The 22444-nt window shown below is 41.4% G+C and overlaps 1 protein-coding gene across 1 annotated transcript in view; it reads left to right on the forward strand.

Annotated features, from left to right (window-relative positions):
* Positions 1-22444, forward strand: part of SORL1 (sortilin related receptor 1) — a 213393-nt gene that overhangs the window by 178143 nt on the left and 12806 nt on the right. Inside the window, 11 exon segments of the mRNA XM_020984875.2 lie at positions 1520-1651; positions 2318-2444; positions 6822-6991; positions 7947-8059; positions 8284-8388; positions 10078-10150; positions 14020-14102; positions 15821-15917; positions 19403-19587; positions 20918-21037; positions 21347-21511. Coding sequence (XP_020840534.1) covers positions 1520-1651; positions 2318-2444; positions 6822-6991; positions 7947-8059; positions 8284-8388; positions 10078-10150; positions 14020-14102; positions 15821-15917; positions 19403-19587; positions 20918-21037; positions 21347-21511 — 1370 coding nt within the window.

Raw genomic sequence — 22444 nt, forward strand, 5'->3', positions numbered from 1 at the left:
AGTAGCTACAAAGCCTTTCCTGCTATTTTTCTTCCTTGTAAATAAGACAGACTCTGGGTTTCTTGTCTTCACCTGCTGCTTTGCTATCCTGGAGAAACTTCTGGCCTGAGGTTCTGCTCTTCTGATTGGTGACTCCTTCTCTGAAGCTCCATTTTAATAAGGGCCCAAACGATGCTTCACCTCACTCATGCCTAGACTCACTCTCCAGACTTCTTTTTCTTTTCTACTGCCTCTGTCTATCACTCTATCTCTCTGTCTGCCTCTCTGTCTCTTTCTCACTATCTATTACTCTGTCATCTCTGTCCTTCCTTCCTTCCTTCCTTCCTTCCTTCCTTCCTTCCTTCCTTCCTTCCTTCCTTCCTTCCTTCCTTCCTTCCTTCCTTCCTTCCTTCTTTCCTTCCTTCCTTCCAAATAGAAGTGATACTCTCCCTTTATCTGCTTTAGAGAGATGAAGGGATTGAAAGCTAGAAGAGGCCTTAATGATCACCCACCCCCTATTCTCTTCTAGGTCCAGGTTATTTTTTTTCACCCTAGTTTATATGTCACCTCTTCTGTCCTTTGTACATGCCCCTTTGAAATCTGAGCTCACCAGAGAGCTGCCTGTGCAGCAACACTGACTTTCCTTTTTCCTTAGAATCAACTGTAGTTGCATAGTCAGAACTTGATTTTGAGAGCTTCTATATTTTATTGAAGTATTTTCTTGATTTAATTTTACAGTATTGTGTAAAGGGTCAGTAAAAGTAGACAGAATGTATTTGCATGGCTTTTCAGCCTTTCCAAATCTCTTTACATACATTATCTCATTTTATGTGAAAATATTTTGAAAAATTTGAAAAATTTTAAGTGGTATACACACTATTGATGATGATGATGATGATGATGATGATGATGATAGCTAACTTTATTTAGTGATTATTATGTGCCAGTTATTATCTCATTTCATCCTCAAAACAACCCCAGGGAATGGGTGTTGTTATTATCTCATTTTACAGATGAGGAAACTGAGGCTAACAAAAATTAAATGATTTTCCCAGGGTTACATGATTTGAACTCAGATCTTCCTGACTCCAGGCCCAGCATTCTATCCACTGTGCCACCTAGCTACCCACAGTAATAGCAATTATTTTTACTATTGTTATAATTGCTCAGAAAGAGTCACACAGACTGAAGTACTCCCCTGAGCTATATATTAGTCTACCTTCTCCAAAGCATTTCATGTTGAAGGTGTTGGCACATGACTGCATGAGAGCCCTAGAGTTTGTGTGTATGGAGTGTGAATGAAGAACTCACTTTGTAAATTTTAAGGTATATAGAATTGTAAGCTATGAATCTTCCTCCTTTGGATGGTTAATTCTGACACATTTAAATGAAGCTAATTGAGCTAAAAAAACAGTCGAGACACTGACTGCAGACATGACCAGAGCTGGAGCCTCAGGCTCAACTAGTGGAATCCATTACTCCTATATTTTTCCATGGTTCCTATGAGCTTTTGAATTTTATTGTATTTGTTGTTTTCTAGCTACACGTAGCACGTTGACTTGTGTCAGTGGACGGTATATGTGTGAGGATGGAGAAGCCTGCATCGTCCTGACAGAGCGCTGTGACGGCTTCCTGGACTGTTCTGATGGCAGTGATGAAAGAAGCTGTACTGGTGAGTGACTTTTCTCCCCATTGACCTGTTTAGACAATTTTCCTTTGTTCCCAAGGTAACCAAGGATCCCTCTGCAAGGAACTATGGGTCTTCTTGTTTTTCATTCAACCTATAGGTGAAGCAGAACCTTTCTTCTGGTTCCCTTAAGGAAGGTGAGAACAGGCTAGACTTTGAAACTCTGACACCATCCTTACCTTACCACTAGGCCCTGCTCCTTCCTGGCTCTGTTTTAGCTGTGATTCTTTTCTTATTGTGAACGCTTAGCCACTGCTGCTTCAGCATTGTGCCTCAACTCAACTCATTGCCTTCTCCTTGAGAACATATTAAGTGTTCAGGGCTCTCATGATTGAAGCAATAATGAATGCCGATCTGTTTGCATTTTGTACCTCTGCTGACATTTCAGCAGGACAGATTTGAGCAAAAATGTAGAGATGCGTCATGGCTATAAGGGATATGGGGCCCCTGAAAGATTTGCAATTAGGGAGGCTATAGAATTCTTGCCCAGGTTTATTTTAAGAGGACTGGGGCCTTTCCACATAACTGTTGGCCCAGCTTTGTCAGGAGTCTGGGTAAGGGATTAAGTGACTCCCAGAGGGCCCTTCAAACCCAAGACTTGATGAGGCAGTATTTTCTCCCACTCTCTTGCTAATCCCTTTATTTCTGTAGAGGAGACAACTGTATATAAAGTACAGAATCTCCAGTGGACAGCTGATTTCTCTGGTGATGTTACTTTGACTTGGACACGGCCGAAAAAAATGCCAGCAGCATCCTGTGTGTATAATATCTATTACCGGTGAGTTCTGGGATCATCATACATTTCAGTCTGACAAGGATGCACTCCATAATCTGCTCTTTTCTGCCTCCATTCTTCTGTTCATGCCATTTCCCATACATGGACTGGATTTCCCCAACCCTCATTCCCTCCCCTGCCTCTTCCATGAAGCCTTTCCCTGGCCCCAGCTCCCAAGGTGAAATGATGTACGCACCCTACTCAGATTTTCCTTTACATTACCTGCTGCCTCTTGTACCACTGTTATTTGTACAATTTTGTACTTATCTGTATAGATGCTGTAGGTTAGTAATGGGCAACTGCCCATCAGATTAGATAATAAGGTCTTTAAAAACAGGATCTGTGTTCTATAGAGCTTTGTATCTCCCTGCCTTGCACAAAGTAGGTATTTGATAAATGTCTGCTCAGCAAATGAATAGGGATACATGCATATGTGTGTATCTATAGTTATATCCCTGGGAGTTTTACATATATAATATATATTATATATATGTTATATATAATTAATATAACATGCATATATGATGATGCACATAAGATAATTAAAATATAATATTATTACAATTAAATATATAAAACTCCCAGGGTTATTATATTTTCATATGTATGAATATGTGTGTATATGTATATATGTATGTGTGTAATTTCAGAGCTAGAAGGCACCTTAGAGATCATCTAGTCATCATGGGCTACTGAGGGAGTAGGTTCCTTCCCCTTATCACCATTTTACAGTTGAGTAAATTGAAGCAGAGATTAAATGACTTGCCCCAAGGTCACCAGCTAGTAAGGGTCTTGAGGTCAGATTTGAACTCATGTCTTCCTTACTCCAGGCCCAGTACTCTATCTGTTGTATCACCTAGCACCCACATCTCAGGTTCCTGAAAGAACTGACCAGTGTGATTGCTGAACCACTATCAGTAGTGTTCAAAAGATTGTGGAGAGTGGAACTGCATCTAATGAAGGGCTGGTAAAAGTACATTTGCCAGAGTCTTGAAAATCTTGTAAATCTAGTCAAAAGGGCTTTCAATTAATCAACCATTCTACTTTTTTAAGGTGGTCTAAGTATATACCAAAATAGAAGGTAAGTGTACAAATTCCAAAGTGCCAGGCCTAGTGGCACAGGTCTGCAATCCCTGCTTCTGAGGAAGGCTGAGGCTGGTGGATTTTTTGCGTTCAGGAATTCTGAGCAGCAGAAGGGACTTCTGCCAGAAGGGTGCCTTCACTAAGTCTGGCATCAACATGTTGAGCTTTGGGGAGGGAGTCCAGGGAAGGGGCTCCACCAGTCTACCTATAGAGGAGTCAACCTGTTCAAGTTAGAAACAGAGTAGGCCAGAGTTTCTATGCTGGTCATTAATGGGGTTGGGCCATTGAGGACTTTATTTTTACTCTGGCCAAGATAGAGAGACCCATTCGTGAAATAAAACAAAAAAATATGAGTAGGAGAGCCTAGGATGAGTTTAAGTCACCAGGCCTAGATAAACTATATCTTTGGGTATTGAAAGAACTGGCAAATTTGATTCTTCACTCACCACCAGTGATATTTGAAAGGTTATAAAGAACAGAAGTGGTAATTCAGGATTAGAAAAAGTCAAATGTTACTTGCATTCCTTGCAGAATTCTAAAACATGTCATTATCAGAAGGATGGTTATTGAATGTCTAGAAGAGGAAGCAACAATCAGTCAGTTTGGCACATATCATGCCAAACTTATATGGATAGGGACTTTACCTGTGATTTCATTGGTGGAACTCCCAGATGAGGAAACTCTCTCTACCAATGCAGGTTAGTACCTTCTCTGAAACTTTTAGTGTTAAAGAGTCCCTTGGGACAGTGAGAAGTTAAGTGACTTGCCCAAGGCTATACAATCTATATGTGTCAGAGGTAGAACTTGAACCAGCTCTTTCTGGCTTTTCGGTGCTACTTCTGACAATGTTACTAGACTGGTTGATTGGCTTAGTACCGTAGCTGTAGTTTACCTATATTTTAGCAAAGTATTTATCAATCTCTGTGCTTGTGGAAGAGATGGAAAGACACTGGCTAGAATTTAACACAGCTAGGTAAACTAAGTGGCACAGTGGACACAGCATGGGGCCAGGAAAACTCATCTTCCTGAGTTCAAATTTGGCCGCAGACACTTAATAACTGTGTGATCCTGAATAAGTCATTTAACCTACTGTTTGCTTCAGTTACTCATCTGTAAAATGAGCTAGAGAATGGCAACCACTCCAGTATCTCTGCCTAGAAAACCCCAAATGGGTTCACAAAGAGTCAGACATGACTGAAAAACTGCCGATCAACCACAAAATTTAGAGTTGATTGAATGGTTAGACCCAGTGGGTAATCATTTATAGTGTGATGCCAACTTGGAGGAAATCTTCGGTAGAGTAACCCAGGGATCTCTGTATGTCTCTGTGCTGTTTAACATTTTTATCAGTTACTTATATAAAAGCATAGTTGGTATCTATCTCATATTTGTAGATGGCACAAAACTGAGAGGAATAACTAACACATTGGGTCACAGGATCTATAAAGATCTTGACAAACTAGACCATGGAACTGAATTGAACAAAGTGAGATTTAAGAGGGATAAATGTAAAGACTTATATTTGCTTGAAAAAGTGAATTTTAGCAGTGCTCCATATGAGTCAGTAATGTAGTGTGGCAGCCAAAAAAACCCGAATCTAGTCTTAGGCTTCATTGAGAGTGGTATAGAAAGTCCTAGGCGTAAGAAAGAGAGAGTCTCACTACATTCCACCTTGGTCAGAACACATCTAGGGTGCGCTCTCCAGTTCTAGGTGCCAGATTTTAGGAAGGACATGATCAGAAAAAAGAACCACCAGGATAGTGAAAGGCTCTGTTCTACCAAATCTGGATCAACTAAAGCAGTTGGTGATATTTAGCCTAGAGAAGAAGAGACTGAGGAAGGACATGATATCTTCAAACATTTGAAGGGCTTTCATGTGGAAGGAGGATGAGACTTGCTCTATGTGACCCCACAGGGCAGGAACAGTGGATGGAAATGGCATCTATTCTAGGCTTAATATAAGGAAAAAAAGTTTCCCAAATTAGAACTATCCAAAAGTCTCAGCATCTCTAAGAAGAAGCCTTTCCTGGTCCTCCTTGATCTTAGTGCCTTCCTTCTGAGATTCTTTTTTTTTTTTAGGCAATTGGGGTTAAGTGACTTGCCCAGGGTCACACAGCTAGTAAGTGTCAAATGTTTGGTCTGAGGCCGGCTTTGAACTCAGGTACTCCTGACTTCAGGGCCAGTGCTCTATCCTCTGCGCCACCTAGCTGCCCCCCTAAGATTATTTCTGATTAGAAAGGAAGGAAGAAAATAGATGGATAGATAGGTGGATAGGATAAATGGATAGTTTGGTAGATAAATAGAGATAGATAGGATAGGTAGGTAGAGATAGGTAGATAGATAGAAGGAATAGATGGATAGATAGATAGGTTGGTAGGTAGATAGGACAGATGGATGGATAGGTAGGTAGGGTAGGTAATAGAGATAGATGGGACTGTTAGGTAGATATGATAGGTAGATAGCTAGAAAGAAAGAAAGAATAGATAGGTTGGTAGGTAGATTGGATAGATAGAATAGGTGGATAGGGTAGGTAAATAGATAGAGATAGATAGATAGATAGAACCAATAGGTAGATAGATATGATAGATACTATACATAGACAGGTGATAGATACTTATATAGATGATACATAGGATAGATGATAGATAAATAGATACATACATAGATGATAAATAGGTAGATACACAGATACACAGATGATAGATACATAGATGGTAGAATAAATGATAGATGGACACACACATAGTTGATAGATAAGATAGATGATAGAAAAATAGACTAGATAGATATGTCTTATTAGCAGGTTGTCTTCACCATTAGACTGGGAGCTTCTTGAGAACAAGGACAGTGCCTGGAACATAGTTGGTGCTTAATAAATGCTTGTAGTCTTGACTTGGAGGCTTGATGATCACTTATGAGAGAGATTGTAGAGGAAATTCTCATTCAGCAGCATGTTCTGGATAGGCTTTGTGGTCTCTTTCAACTCTAGGATTTTGTGATTATACCTAAGGTCACATGGTTGTTTAGCAGCAGAACTGGGACCAGAACCCAGGCTTGTTGGCTCCTCACTCAGGGTTCTTTCCATTGTGTGGTTCGTTCTGGTATGCTTTGCTACCTCTCAGTTCACTCATTAACATAGCAGTTGCCACCATGAAGAATAAAAGGTCCTCCTTGTCATTGGATGTTCTGGTGCTCCTATGATGAAAAGCCTGGTGTGGCTGCTTTTAAATTGAACCATATATTCTTAGTCACCTCCATGTTGCTCCAGAGCTGAAATACCTTTGTTTTCTCACCTAGGATGGTTGGTGAGAGCATGTGGAAAATATTGGAAACTAATAGCAATAAAACCATCAGCATCTTGAAAATCCTCAAACCTGACACCACCTATCAAGTCAAAGTGCAAGTCCAATGTCTGACTAAAGTGCACAACACCAACGATTTTGTCACCCTCAGAACCCCAGAAGGACGTAAGTGTGGCTAGCTGACAGGCCCCAGCTGGGTCAACAGGAATCCGCAGGCCACTTCCTAGGGATGGCCATGTGGCTGACTCCTTGCTCCATTAACTTTGAACTTGATTAGCAAAGGCCTGTGTGAGCTATAGATCAGTCTTGTGCCATTCTTATTCATTGATTTGTTTTCTGATCTTTCATTCCTAGCTCCTGCCACCACCACTACCCTCTGAATATTTCTTCCTTTTCTGCTCTTCCCCTCCAAGCCCCTTAGTCTGTTCCTTCTGCTTGTTCCTCAAGCTTAATACGGTTGAGTTGATTGCAATGCAGCTAGATAGGTATGATTGTCTTTTTTTTTTTAAACAAAAAGATTATAAATCAGGACCATCTCCAGAGTAGTCAACTTGGAGTGCAGTGACACAGCCAAAATCCCATTTTGGAATTGCCATGAGGGTCTGCAGCATATTTCTTTAGATATTCCCAGTGAGGGCACACCTTTACTTTCCAAGTATAGGTTAGATATTTTGAAACAAGCCAAAAGTCATTTAGAATCAAGCCTAGAGAAATAAGGTAACACGTCAAGCTGCAGATTATTTTTGGTACAAGGTGAGAAAGAAAATAGGCTTTCACATGTGGCTCCTGGGTTGACTTTGCAGGCAGTTACAAATGGGGAATTCTAAGAGGTTCTGAGCAAGGCAGCCTTGTTAAAATAAATGTACAGATGACTACTTTGTCTCTAAATCTCTAAGAAGCATATGGTCTTTCACCCTCCAAGACCTTTAATTCTAAAGCATATTCTAAGTAGGGGCATAGTAAAGTAATTTGAATTTGGGACAGAAGAAGGGGAATAACTGTTGTAACAGCTAAGTTTTCTATGGACAGTGGCAGCATCAGGTGGACTCTTAGGCCAGTAAATCCCCTCTAGCTCTCTAGTGTACGAGTTGGTTTTAATGCAGACCCATCTCTTTACCAGTTCCAGATGCTCCTCGCAATCTCCAATTATCGCTTCACAAGGAATTTGAGGGTGTGATAGTGGGTTACTGGGCACCCCCTGCCAATACCCATGGACTTGTCCGAGAATACATTGTGAGTATCTGCTAGGTACTCCTCTGTCCTGTGCCGTAGGCTTCTGGGCATGCTGGGGCAGAAGGAAAATCTTTATGACCAGGAATCCCTCTTACCAATTCCTGAGATTATTTCATTCCTCCTCTTCTCCTGTACCTACCTGTTTAGAATGAGCCAGTCTTTTTACCTCTGAGCATCTTTTTTCCTGACTGTATGTTATTTTTTTCTTTCTCTCTTGACCTTAGGTGGAATATGGTAGAAGTGGTACCAAGATGTGGGCCTCCCAGAGAGCACCTAGTAACTACACCGAAATAAAAAATTTGTTGGTCAACACTTTATATACCCTGAGAGTGAGTTGATAAATGACGCGGTGGCATGATATAGTAGAAAGAAGACTGGGCTTAGAGAAAATGGGTTTCACATCCCACTTCTGACATTTAGGACTCTTGGGGTCTGTTGCTTCATCTGTAAAATGGGGATAATAATAGCACCTACCTCACAGCACTGTTTAGAGGACCAAGTAAGATGTGTGTAGTGTGTTTTGCAAGCCTCAAGCTGCTATCTGTGTAAAGGCCAGCTGTTTTTATTTTTAATGCCTGTTTTAAAATTTTCAGAACCTATCAATGTTACTGCCACTTTTTGAGTACCTTGCTGTTGCCTTTATCGTAGCCACATTAGTGACCTACAAAGTGCCCAACCTATTGCCCAGAGGTTTACTTTCCTTTTGGAGAAACCTTAAGATGTGTTTTCAAAATCTTAAGAAAGCCTAGGCTCTAAAATGTAAATGTTGTAGGCTTTTCCTGCCTCCCCACCCCCATCCCCAATCAGGAATAACATGGAGCCCAGCTCTTGCTGTTATGACAGTCATTGGGAGAATGGAGAGCTATAACAAGGCAAGTTAGATGGCAAAGTGCTCTGGTCTTTTCACCACAGCCAAGGGTGCATTCTGTCATCTCTCCTCACTCACAGAGCATCATTAGGACCAGGGGGAGCATTTGTTTTCACCATGGTGGCAGGAGGAGACTCCATGGCCCAATCTTAGTGATTTGGCTGTTTTGATAGTCACCTCTCATTTATCTGCTGTAAGGAAGTCACTGTGGTGGATGGATGATCCAGAATGCTTTATAATCAAAAAGCACTGGGATACTTTTTAATTCTTCCAATAAAGTTTGAATGTGTATCTTCTGTGGGAACACATAAGCCTCCAGAAAAAAATCATAAAAACCTGGATCCTAGCTCTAAAGCCAGAAGAGCCCACAGAAGCTGTTGAGTCCAGTTCCCTTATTTTGCAGGTGAAGAAACTGAAGCCCATAGGGGTAAAGAGACTTGCCTAGGCTTGTCCAGGTAATAAATACCCGAGTTATGGGATTTGAACCTAGGTTTCCCTATGTCAATTAAAATAACCCATCCATTTTAGCACTTTAGAATAAGCTAGAAAATTGTCCAGCTTTCCCAACCTTCAGATTTGTACCAACAGAAGACGTGACAAGGCTACTGAGAAGTCAAAAGCAGGTTTTACCTTGGGAAACTGCATTGACTTGTATTTCCAGAGTTTAACCAGAATATCTTTTTAGCTCCCAGACTCATGTGCATTCCATGTTATTCCCCCTTCTCATCTTCCACCACTGGGTGAGGGGCATCTGTGTCATATTACATTTATAAACAGACTTGGGTGTTTTGATGACCTTAAAGAAGAGAGGGCATATTTGCACAAAGTATTAATAATGTGAGTTCATCCGTGTGCACAGACCAATGACTCCATAACGCTGAGTCTTTTTGTGGCCTTTTTTCTGTAGCTGTCCATAAATACTCTCTAGAAAGACCTTAGGTTGCACCGATCAGTGGGATTCCATTTTCTCATGGCTCTGACAGTCCCTTCAGTGCCTCTGACAGGGCACTGCTTCTTTATCCCCATTTCATTTGTTTGTCCTCAGAGGAATGGCGCCCTTATGTTACTTCTTAACCTTGTGGCTCACTGGGCATCCTTGACTTCTGGTGCATTGCTCTTATTTCATACTAACTCACTTTAATTTTCAAAGGTCGCTGCGGTTACCAGTCGAGGAATAGGAAACTGGAGCGATTCAAAATCTATCACCACCATAAAAGGGAAAGGTAAATGATCTCAGTGCCTACAGATGTGGTAAAGGTAGTTACCCTTTTGAAATGGGCCTGGAGATGAAGAAACAGATTAGAATCTTCTCTCTGGCTTTTTCCTGGGCTTATTCATGATGATTTATAAATATTTTCTTTGGGGTAATGGTTTGAATATGTCTCTAGTTCCTGATAATTTTTTCTTTTTCTTTTTTTTTTTGATGGAACATTTCATATAATCCAAAGATACACAGGGACCTATCAGTAACCTCTTATATAGACAGACAGACAGATAGAAAGATAGATAGATAGATAGATATCACCTTATCTCTAGTCAGGCTACAGCTTAGCCACCCAGGACCAGTACTGTACTACTCTTCCTCCTAAAATTTTATATGTTTGTGAAATGGTGAGTATTTTAGCTGCTCTGTTTTACAGTTCACAAATAAATATTCACCCTCAAAAAAATTTGTCACGGTATCCCGATAATGCTGGGGCTGGCGGTGATTGTGTCCGGCGCTGACAGCCAGAAGTCACCATTAGGCCTAGTTCAGTGCCATGTACACCATAGGTCACTGGCCCATGGTCCTGTGAGCTAAATAAGGGTTGAAATGAAAGTTCTCTCTAGCAAACAGTTTTCTAAGTGAGTTCCTGATTTTCACCTTAGAACCCCTTTGGATCTGTGGCTTTGGAAATCAGAGAAGAAATTCTCTTGTGGTTGGAGGTATCTGCCTTGAAACCTGAGGCCAGTGAGAAAAAGGTTTCTAGCTATGCCTTTGGGGCACCTGGCCCCCTACTAAAATCTAGAGTCATTGATTGATATTAAAAATAGGTTTTAATAAGGCAGACAAATTTAGGGAACCCATAAAGGGTTGGGCAGAATTCTTAGATAAAGGATAACCAGCCCCACATTTTAAAATCCTAAGCCATTGTTATAATTAAACTTTTTATTTATTTATTAAACTTATCTCATATGGTGGTGCTGAAGCCCAGCTGCACACACACAGATGAACCATATACAGCATGTACAGAAGACACCTTTATATTGCATTAAAAAGTGACATGGTGTTGAGCCAGCCATTGGGGAGGCTGAAGCTGATGGATTTCTTGAGCTCAGAAATTCTGACCTGTAGTGAGCTATGCTGATGGGGTACCTACACTAAGTTTGGTATTAGTGTGGTGAACCTGCAGGAGTGGGGACCACCAGATGGCCTAAAAAAAGGTGAGGTCAGCACAGAAATGGAGCAAGTCAGAGCTGTTGTGCCAATCAGTAGAGGGACTGGATTTGTGAAAAGCTTCTAAATTCTAGCTTGGGTGAAATAAGGAGACCCAGTCTTTCAAAACAACAAAAAAGGGACATATTGAAAAAAGACGGTGGTGTTCATATGACTTGTGCTCTGGGCGTATCCAGGTCCTTGGAGATGTCATGTATTTTAGGCCGCATCGTATTTCAATGGAAGGGGCACTGTCTGTGCAGTCAGAGGAACTATGTTCAAATTCCATCTGTGATGGTTACTACCAGTGTGACCGGATGACTCATTCAACCTCCGTGGGCCTTGGTTTCTCCATTTATAAAATGATGAGTTTGGGCTTAGACAGCCTCTGAGGTCTCTTTTAGCTCTAGATCTATCTGTGACTGATCTTGAATGATCTTCTGTCCTTAGGAGCAGGTATAGGAAAAGTAAACTTGGCCTGCATCAGCCATCCTGTGTTCATAATCCATGGATGGACAGATCTATCCACAAGTAGATTGTAGGGGGTCTGTGAACTGCGATGGGGGAGAAGGGAATCTTTATTTTCACCAACCTCTGACTGAAGTGAAACATTTCCTTCAGTTATTTAAAAACATTATTCTGAAAAGGGGTCCATGGACTTCACTGTGGCTAAGAACTTTTAGTCATTAGTCAGTGATAATCATGTCCTTTTCTTAGTTATAATATGGATACCTTTTTTTCCACATAGATTAATTCTAGACTGTCCTGGAGCCCTACCAGACCCCATTTTTCTATCTTAGCTAATTACAGGCTCATATCACCATGCATGGCACATGTTGCTTAATAAATACTTATTGGTTGATTTAGCTGGAAGGGACCTTGGAGATTTATTTTATCAGATCCCTTTGCTTACAAATAAAGAACCTGAAGGCTAGATAGGATAAATGACTTGCCCAAAGTCTCGTGTAATAAGTAGCAGAGCAGAAATGTAAACTCAGGTTCTATCAGGAAGGTCATTAATCAGCTGGAGAAGTGTGCAAAGGAGGGCAGCCAAGATCATCAGGGGTCTCAAGTTTATATCATACAAGGACAAGAGGAATGAACTGAGAGTCTTTAATGCAGTGAGCAAAATAGCTGTCTTTATGTATCTGAAGGTCTGTCATGTGGATACAGGATTGGACTTATTCCTCTTGACCCTGTGGCAAAATTTTGACAAATAGGTAGAAGCTGCATAGAAGCAGATTTAGGTTTGATTGTGAGGGTGGAGGGTGGGGAAGCTTTCTAGCAATAAGAGTTATCCAAAAGTGGGATTACTGCCCCTAGAAGTACTGAGTTCTCCCTCGCTAAATGTTTTTCAAGGAACAGGTGGATGACCAATTGTTGATGTCTCTTAAAGGAATTTTTTCTTGTGAAAATATGGTGAAGATGTTGCAGATCAAATAGTCTCCATGTTGAAGGGGACCTGAGAGGATATCCCCTTTCTTACAGACATGTGTTGATGATGATAAGTGTGCTCTCTGTACATTCAAGTGGAGAGCTATCCATCATTTTTCCTGTTCTCATCCGCCTTGGCTCTTAGCTTTGGTATGAGATTTATACTCAGATACTTCCAGATGTCAGATTGTATAGCGGTTCAGAATCTGCTATGTTATAGAATGGGAGTGTCATTGTGGGATAGCTTAAAAAGCACTGGACCCCAGTGTCAGAAAATTTTTAGGTTCCAGCCCCATCACTAGCTGTGAGACCTTGGGCAAGTCCCTGAGCCTAAAGTTCCTCATCTAAATAAATCTCATCCTCATGGGGGTAATATGTGCACCACCTGCCATATAATATTTTTGTAAGGAACAAATGACCTAAGCATCATAGATCAGAGGCCATCTAGGCAAACCCACTCATTTTACAGATGAGGAGGAAACTGAGGCCCACAGAGTTGTTATTTACCTATAAACCATACACATAGTAAAGATCAGAGATGGGATTTGAATCTCTTTAGAGAGAAGTAGTTTTCTATCTTAGCATTCAAAGGACAGCTGGGTGGCATAGTGGATAGAGTACCGGCCCTGGAGTCAAGAAGACCTGAGTTTAAATCTGGCTTCAGACACTTACTAGCTGTGTGACCCTGGCCAAGTCACTTCACCCTGTTTGCCTCAGTTTCCTCATCTGTAAAATGAACTGGAGAAGGAAATGGCAAAGCACTCTAGTATCTTTGTCAAGAAAACTCCCAATGGGGTCGTAGAGAGTCAGACATGACTGAAACCAAACAACCACCTTAGCATACAGCCTCCTAAAGGGATGTAAAACTGTTTTAGAAATGTGAAGTGTTAAATAAATGTGAATTGGTATAATAGAAATTGGGGTTTCGCTAGCGGGAGGACACCCACCGTGATTGCAGAGCCTTTGGAAACTGGGCTGTGGTAATTATTGTTAGGAAAACGCCTCTTTAAAAAGAAGAAAAGAATGGCATGTAGTGCAGACTAATTCCCAGGGTGGCTTAGGTGACTGAACCTGAGTGAGATGTGACAGGTGGGCAAAATCAGGCAAAGGAAATCCCCTGCATGCCCAGACTGAAAGATCACTTTGTCCATAGAAGAGGAAATGAGTAAGGTTCATCAAAGTTGCTGGCTGTCTCATTTTCCTTCCTTGGGATTCTCATTTTGAATTCTTTTCTGTTTTCAGTGATCCCACCACCAACTATCCACATTGAGAGCTACAGTGAAAATTCTCTCAGTCTCACCCTAGTAATGGATAGCAACTTTAAGGTAATACTGAAATTCGTACTCAGCGGTTGGTAGTGAGTGGGGCAGGTGGAAAGCAGGGAGACAGCTCATTCCCAAGGAGCTGACTCAGGTGGCTTGAGTGATAGACTTCACCCAACGTGAGAACCAATATGTCACAGTTTCAGTTGGATCAAGAGAAATGAAGGATTCTGGTGATGTAGTAATATCCTAACCAGGTTGGCTTCCTTCTTTTCACCTCTCCCAGCTCTCCCCCTCCTCCCCCCAACATTCCTCACCCCAAAGCAAAAGAATTACTTGGATCTTCATGTATAATTATCCTGCCTCAGCCTGGTGCTTTCTTTTTTTTTTTTTAAACCATGTAATTAAATGGTTCACAGCTACAGTGCAAATAAAGGCTTGGTGTTAACAGAGAGTGTGTGCCCTGTAATTTTCAGCTTTATTGGATTTCCTGGTGCTACGAGCTAATGCAGTGTTTCTCACACTGGAAGAAGAGCCTTTGTGGGGAGAGGTTCTGATACTTTCCCAGGGAAAAACAGATTCCATGTATTTTCCCTTCTCCCCTCCTCACTTTCTACCCCCCACCTCAGCCCCACAGACTCTTCCATGCCCTAGTTCCCACTTTCCATATAGACCTCAAGGAGTAACCAGAGACATACCTTTGAATGTCCTTTAGAAGGTCAGAATGGGCTCTTCTGCTCCTCACTGAACGTGAACCAATAAGAATGAATAAAGGGGGGGGGGCTGCCCTCAGAGTAGAGGCAGGACCCTCCAGTGATGGAGAGGCTTAAGGCAATCTATTGTAATTCTAGCTCTTAACTATTTGGAATATATTGACTGTTAGAACTACAGAGACTTAGATTCTAGTCTCAGCCCTGACTTTGCCTTGGTGTGTGTGTTCTTGAGGAAGTGACTTCCCTCTTCTGGGCCTCAGTTTCCTCACCTGTAAAATCAAGGGAGTATATTAGATGGTTACATGCCCTTTCACTCTTATTTCTGTAACAAAGCCTCTGCGGTTTGGGGCTGGTGGGGTGGTACCCCAGGTTTTCATTTTTGTTTCACATCCTTTATGTCCATCTCTGCCCCAGGAGGGATGACAGGAACAAAAGTTTGCAGACCACATGGGAACACAGGCCAGACTTCATAGACCAAAAGCACCTACCGCCCTAAAAAAACCAAACAAGCACACACAAAAAAAAACCCTAGTGCCGTTTGCTTGTTTTCTTCACAATGAAGTGCCCCTTTATAGCGTAACATGCCTTGGTGCTAGCTGTCCCTCTCCCCCCACCTAACCCCATTAGTCTGGAATTCACTCCTTCCTCACCTCTACTTCTTAAGCATCCCTAGCATCTTTCAAGCTTGGCTCAGGTCTCACCTTCCACATTATCAGAAGGCCTTTCCTGATCCTCCCAGTTGTTAGGGCTTCCTCTCCATTCCAAAATTAAAAAAAAAATGCCTTGTATTTATTCTGAATATACCTAAATGTGCCAATATACTTGTATGTTCTCTTTTTGTCTTTCTGTCTTCATTACCTGGCACAGAGTAGGTGTTTAATAAACATCGATTGATGAATTAATTAGCATGAAATTTCATTAAAATGGAAGCAGTAGATGAGTCTTGGTTTGGTTTGGTTTCGGTCATGCTGATTTGAATCTCTCCAGTATTGAAGAAAATCACAGTACCTACCATCAAGAAGCCCGAAATGGCCTCCATGATAACTCTTGTCTCTTGGTGTTTGTCAGGTCAATGGCTACGTGGTGAACGTCTTCTGGGCCTTCGACACTCATAGACAAGAGACAAGAACTTTATTCCTACATGGAGAGATAACATCATACAAAGGTAAAATGTGGCAGCTAGTGGACGTAGCAGGTGGAATCAAGGTTAGATGAGGTATTTATTTCCAAGCAAGGCAGGTTTTTCAGTGTTGGAACTAGTTAGTGAATGCCTTTCGCTAGGGAGGAAGGAAGGAAGGAAGGAAGTATAGATGGATTGAGTAATTCAGGTCTGCTATGTGCCATGTGTTGTGCTAGGCACATTACAAATATTATCTCCTTTGAAGGCAGAGTCGTGGACCAGATGACCTCTCAGAGTCTCTTATAGACCTGAGATTCTGTTTCTGTTAGAAGATTGGAGACTGAAGGAAAACTATTACCTATAAGCTTCTTTCTCTGAAATTGATACTTAGATTCCAGGTTTGGTATATCATATTGACCAGCCAAAGTGGCATAACTCTTTATCTCTGAAGAAAAAAAAAATCTTTATTGGTGCTCTCACTCAATCCTGAAAATATGAAGCTTTTGATATGAAAATGCACTAAGTAGAGGCTACCAGATCATAGCTAAGCTTTCCCTTTTGCCTAAGATAGCACTTTCTATGAGGGAGGCCGCCTTTGGAATGTGAAAGACTGACATGGGTAGCCCCTTTCTTTCACAGCTCTCCAAAGTAATCCCTCACTTATCTTGCATTGTTAGCTAAGGATGTAGTCTCATAAATGGATTTCCCAAATTATGGAAGCCAAGTGCCAAAGCTATTAAAATTTTTTTTAACTATTCCTTTACTGTAAAGTAATGTGGTTATGTGTCTGATTTTTATGGTGTCTGTGTGTGTGTGTTTTCTGACTCTTCCCTCAGTGTCTAGTTGGCAGCTGTCATTTAGAAACATAGAATCTTAGGATTAGATAAGACCTTAAAGGTCATCCAGTCCAAAGGACCCCAAATAAGTAGTAAGCCTCCAACAGTATGGAAGTCACTTCTGCTCTGAACAGTGCTTTGCTCTGGGTCACTCTGCCCTTGTTTCCAAGAGATAGCCCTTTCCCAATCCCTCTACAGTTTTCCAGCCTGGCCATTTTAATGGCCAGTCAGAATGGCGACAGTTGGAGTTGCCTTTCTTTCTTAGATTCTTCTTCTAAGGATTTTAGCCCCCTGTTTCCTCTCCTATTTTAACAAGATGCTAGTGGGGCTGTTTGGTCCCCTTTCTACCACTCTGTTCCTACTCTTACTTCCATTCCAGGCCTAGCAAGATTAGGAAGAGGGAAGTAAAAAGCCAATCCCTGTAAACATCTTTCCTACCATTGGGAATTGGGACATTCAGGTCACTTCAGTGTTCCCAGAATTCATGGTCCTACTTTCTCCTCTTTTCCCTAGGCCCCGTTCATCTCTTTATCCACAGCTCCTGCCCCAGATCCTAGGATGATACTGATAATTCGATTTTAGGCTGAATAGACCCAGAGTATTCAGAATGAGGGAACTGATAATCCCATTATAGTGTATTTTAGTCTTCCCTGGTCAGACCATGTCTCTACTATTGTGTTCAGCACCACATTTTTTAGCCAAGAGATTAACAAGCTCATGTCCCTAGAAGGGAGGCTAAAATGGTGAGGAAGCTGGTAACCATTCCTAAAGAGGATTGGCTAAAATAATTAGGGATGTTCACCCTAGAAAAGAGTTGGAGGACAGATGATACTTATCTTCAAGTTTTAGAAAAACTTGTTTGAAAAAAGGATTAGATTTGTTTTGCTTGGCCTTAGAAGAAAATCTCTAATAATTTCAGCTGAAATTATAATGGGCTAACTCAGGGAGGTACTGAGCTCCAATCATGGGATGTCTTCAGGTAGAGGCTGGCTAACCATTTCCTAGGGATATTTTAGATAGATGGTAGGATTTGGTATGGGGCTAGATTAGATGATATCTAGGATTACTTTTAATTCTAAGTTCTTGTGGTTCTTTTTTTTTAATTAACAAAAATTTATTTTCTCTCCTAACCTCCCCCCATTTAAAAAAGAAAAAAAGTTATTATAACAAATATTCATAGTCAAGGAAACATTTCCATATTTACCATGTCCAAAACTATATATAGCTCATTCTTCATCTTGAGTCCATCACCTCTGTGTCAGGAAGTAACATCATCCATCCTCTCTAATTGTGAGTGATTGATCATTGTACTGAACAGAGTTCTCAAGTCCTTCAAAGTTATTTGTCTTTGCAGTGTTGTTACTATATAAATTGTTTGGTTCTACCCATTTCACTCTGCATCAGTTCATAAAGTCCTCCCAAGTTCTTCTGAACCCTTTCATCATGTCTTATAGTATGATAATATTCTATTATGTTGATATATCGTGATTTGTTCAGCCATTTCCCGATTGATAGGCACCCCTTTTAATTTCCAATTTTTTGCCATGTTACAAAAGGAGTTGCAGTGTATTTTTTTGTGTATATGGGTCCTTTTCCTATTTTTTTTTATCTCTTTAAGGAATAGACCCAGTAGTAGAATTACTGGATCAAAGAGCATGCAGTTTCTTGACTCTTTGGGTTTAGTTCCAAATTGCTTTTCAGAATGCCGGTACCAAATCACAGATCTTCCAACAGTAAATTTATATGCCCATTTTTCCACAGCCCCTCAAACATTAGTCATTTTTCTTTTTTATCATACTTGCCAATGTGTAATGGGTGCATGAGGGAGAACTTCAGAGTTGCTTTAATTTTCATTTCACCAATTATTAGTGATTTGGAGTATTTTTTTCATGTAGCTGTTGTTAGCTTTGTTAGCTTGGATTTCTTCCTGAGAACTGTCTGTTCTTATCCTTTGACCATTTATCAGCTGGGGAAAGATAACTGTGATAATACTAAATGTCTAGGGAAATAAGAATCTGAAAAGGTGTGATTAATCTTACTTCACTCTTCTTGATGGCAGAGACTATGGCTTCATTATTGTTATTATTATACCTCCCCGAAGCCTAGCACAACATTTTGCACATGGGCACTTAATAAATGCTGGTTTAGTATGTGAACAAATGAAGCAGACTCCACTGTTATCATTTGAGCATGGGTCTTGTCTTCCTCTACCAAGTCTAAGTTAAAAAGAAGGGGGACAAAATAAGAGGCCAAGGAAAAAGCCTACCCTAGACTGTTCCTCCATTGTTACTTCAAGGAGTATATGATCTCTTTAATGTGAACACTACCTGTAAGGGTGTTGATCAAACCCACGTATTAGGGTTTTGCTTGGTAGTTGGGTCCCGTGGAATTGCCTGAAACACAAAGAGGTTAATGGACTTACCCAGGGTCACTCAGCTAATAAATATCAGAAGTAGGATTTGAACTTAAGTCTTCCTGATTCTGAGGTCCTCTGGCCTCTCTATCATGTTGCTTCTGAGGAGTATCTTAATACTACTGTAAAGAATCAGGTGTTGTCAGAGATGATGTTGAATGGATAACTTGGTGAAAATCTCACAGTATGTGAGAAAACACTATAACTGTGGTAGTGAGTCTGCATATCAAGATACAAACTATAATCTAATTTTCTTTGTCTGCCTCTTGGCTTCTCCCTAGTGAACAATCTAACTGCCCATACCTCCTATGAGATTTCTGCCTGGGCAAAGACAGACCTGGGTGACAGTCCTCTGGCTTTTGAGCACGTGATGACCAGAGGCACTCGTCCACCCTCTCCTAGCCTCAAAGCCAAAGCCGTCAATCAGACCTCGGTAGAGTGCACCTGGACTGGGCCAAGGAACGTGGTGAGTCAGTAGGAGAACCTTCACAAATACTGACTAGGTTCAGGTCAGTGGGCAGAATTGGGAGGGTTCAAACTACTACTGTTTTACCTTCCCTGAAACCATTTAAGAAGCTAGGTTTTCCTTTAGATTACTTGGTATATGACCTTTGGAGTAGCATTGCCTTCTCTCTCCCAGCAAGTGATAAGTTTTTACTCTTTCCCAGGAAGCCTTGCCATACCATGGCCTGGGCTCCAACCCCGTGAACATAAGTGAAAAGCTTCCTCACAGTGGTGTCACATTAGGTCCTATGTGCTAGAACGTTGGAGAACTTTATTCTTAGGATTTTACCTTGTGCTGTGGGTGTTTTCTGGAATCTGACAACAATACTGAGTACTGCAGTGAGGTAGAGAGCACTTTTCTCGATGGTAGGGAAAGCTAGAATGGTCTCTGTGCCTTCTTTCCGTATATACCTTTGAAGAAAATTATTTGCTAATATTCACCTTGTCATATTGGAAGGACCTCCAACTCACCACTTGGCAGGAAACAACAGGGCCAGGAACCAGAAGTGCTGAGTTCTAAGATCCATATCAGGGCTGTGGGAGCTGGTACAAGTTCCCTGTTCTCTCTGTGTGCCTCTGCAGTAAAATGGGAAAAGTAATTAATTCCTTTCCCTCTCTTGCCTCCTCTGGGAGATGAGAGTGAGTGAATGAAAAAATGCTTTATGACTATATGTTAGAAAAACCTGGAAAGACTTACATGAACTGATAACCGTGAAATGAGCAGAACCAGGAGAACATTGTACATAGTAACAGCCTATTATATGATGAGCACCTGTGAATGACTTGGCTATTCTCGACAATAAAATGATCCAAGACAATCCCAAAGAACTCATGATGAAAAATGTTATCTGCCTCCAGAGAAAGAACTGATGGTGTCTTCATACAGACTGATGCATGCTATTTTTACCCTCTTTCCTTCCTGCCTTCCTGCCTTTCTTCCTCCCTCCCTTCCTTCCACAAAATGACTAATATGGGAATATGTTTTACCTGGTTGCACATGTATGGTCTATATCGGATTGCTTACCATCTCAGAGAGAGGGGAGGGGACAGAAGGATAGAATTTGTAACTCATTTTAAAAAAAGAAATGAATGTTAAAAATTGTTTTACATGTAATTTGGGGAAAATTAAAATATTATTTTTAAAAGACTACATGGCAATCTTATTAGGGGTTAATGGGCTCCTTCTGGGTCATTTGGTTTCCAAATTTCTAAACACAGTATGTGAGGAAAAGGAGACTGCTTCTTTTAGCATGAGGAAGTAATCATCTGTCTTGTTCTCTGGCTTCTACCAGGTGTATGGGGTTTTCTACGCCACATCCTTTCTTGACCTCTACCGAAACCCAAAGAACCTGACTACCTCATTCCACAATGCCACAGTCATTGTCAACAGAGATGAACAGTACTTATTTCTGGTATGTTTCTCTTAGCCCCACAACTTCCTTCTTTTAAAGCGCATCTAAGTGGCTGAATTAATTAGCTGCTGACCAAGAGGAGTTGGAGACCTGGATGCTTCTCTCCACAGTGCAGCTTTGTGACTTCCAGACAAATTACTTATCCTCAGTTTGCCCATCTGGATAATGGGGAGACAGCCTTTGCTGCTCTCTCTGGGATATTGAGCTTCCCTGAGCCATTTTCTGTGAAACTCACCAATCTCATCAGAGGGCCTGGAATAGCAACATTTGTAATCATGTCATGTTTGGGGTGGGTGTGTTTGGCTCCAGGTTCGGGTGATAGCCCCATACCAAGGCCCGCCTTCTGACTACATTGTGGTGAAGATGATCCCAGACAACAGGCTCCCTCCTCGACACCTTCATGCAGTGGACGTTGGCAAGACCTCGGCTGTCATCAAATGGGAATCGCCATATGACTCTCCCGACCAGGATATGGTGAGCCGGCCAGCTATCTGCCCCCAGCCTTGTGGCCTCAGGGGTGTCTAGAGTGGCTAGGGATACAGTAGCTCAACAGCATCATTGAGGAGGAAAGGATATCTGGACGAAGACTTTGTGGTTGACAGCTCAATAGTATATCCCTTCTCTCTACAGCCCAAGCTAAACCAGTGCGAGGTTGAGGTGCTTCTCTGAGAGGAACCACTTCGGGATAGGACATACATGCAACAAGGCGTCTGATTCCTATCTGAGTCTTAGCCCCCAAAACTGTTCTCTGTCAGCACCAGTTGTCCATTGGCCCAAGTGCTGTGGTTTCTTATTTGGTTGTGCTTTTCGTTCTAGCTGCCTGACCAAAAGCAGGGTCCTTATCAGGGCCGTGCAGACGAGTGAGTTTCCTTGTTCTCCTGTCAAGACCCCTTATGTATTTGCCTCTGCCTCACATTTTTTGGGAGATAGTAGAAGACAGAAGAGCCTGGTGTGCTATGATCCGTGGGATCACAAGGAGTCAGACACGAGTGAACGACTGAACCAGACCTTTAACTCACTAAGAACAGAACCACTGATAACTAAAGTATTGAATCAGTTTCTAGGGAGCTAAATGTAGCTTCTGTGCCTTCTTCTTCCCCTAATTAGAGGAAGGGTCCTCTTTCACTGTCTGGAACTGGTTGCTTTTTAAATGGGCTTCTCCTTGGGTGATTTATTGAAGGGATGATACCAGTGCATGCTGACCTTCCCTCCTTCCTGATTTGTGTTTCCATTATGAATATTGTTCTTTCCTTTCATTCTTTCTTTGCCTCCATGTCACATATGTAACATCAGTCAGATTGGAAGTATAAATTGTTATTTACTTAGATCTGGCATTGAGCCTCAACCAAATGTACAGATCCCCAAAACTGGGTAATTTTCCTCTTTTTCCTCCCTAGCCACACTCTC

This window comes from Phascolarctos cinereus, unplaced genomic scaffold, assembly GCF_003287225.1.
Source record: "Phascolarctos cinereus isolate Bilbo 61053 unplaced genomic scaffold, phaCin_HiC Scaffold_726;HRSCAF=1367, whole genome shotgun sequence".
Taxonomy (NCBI): Eukaryota; Metazoa; Chordata; class Mammalia; order Diprotodontia; family Phascolarctidae; genus Phascolarctos; species Phascolarctos cinereus.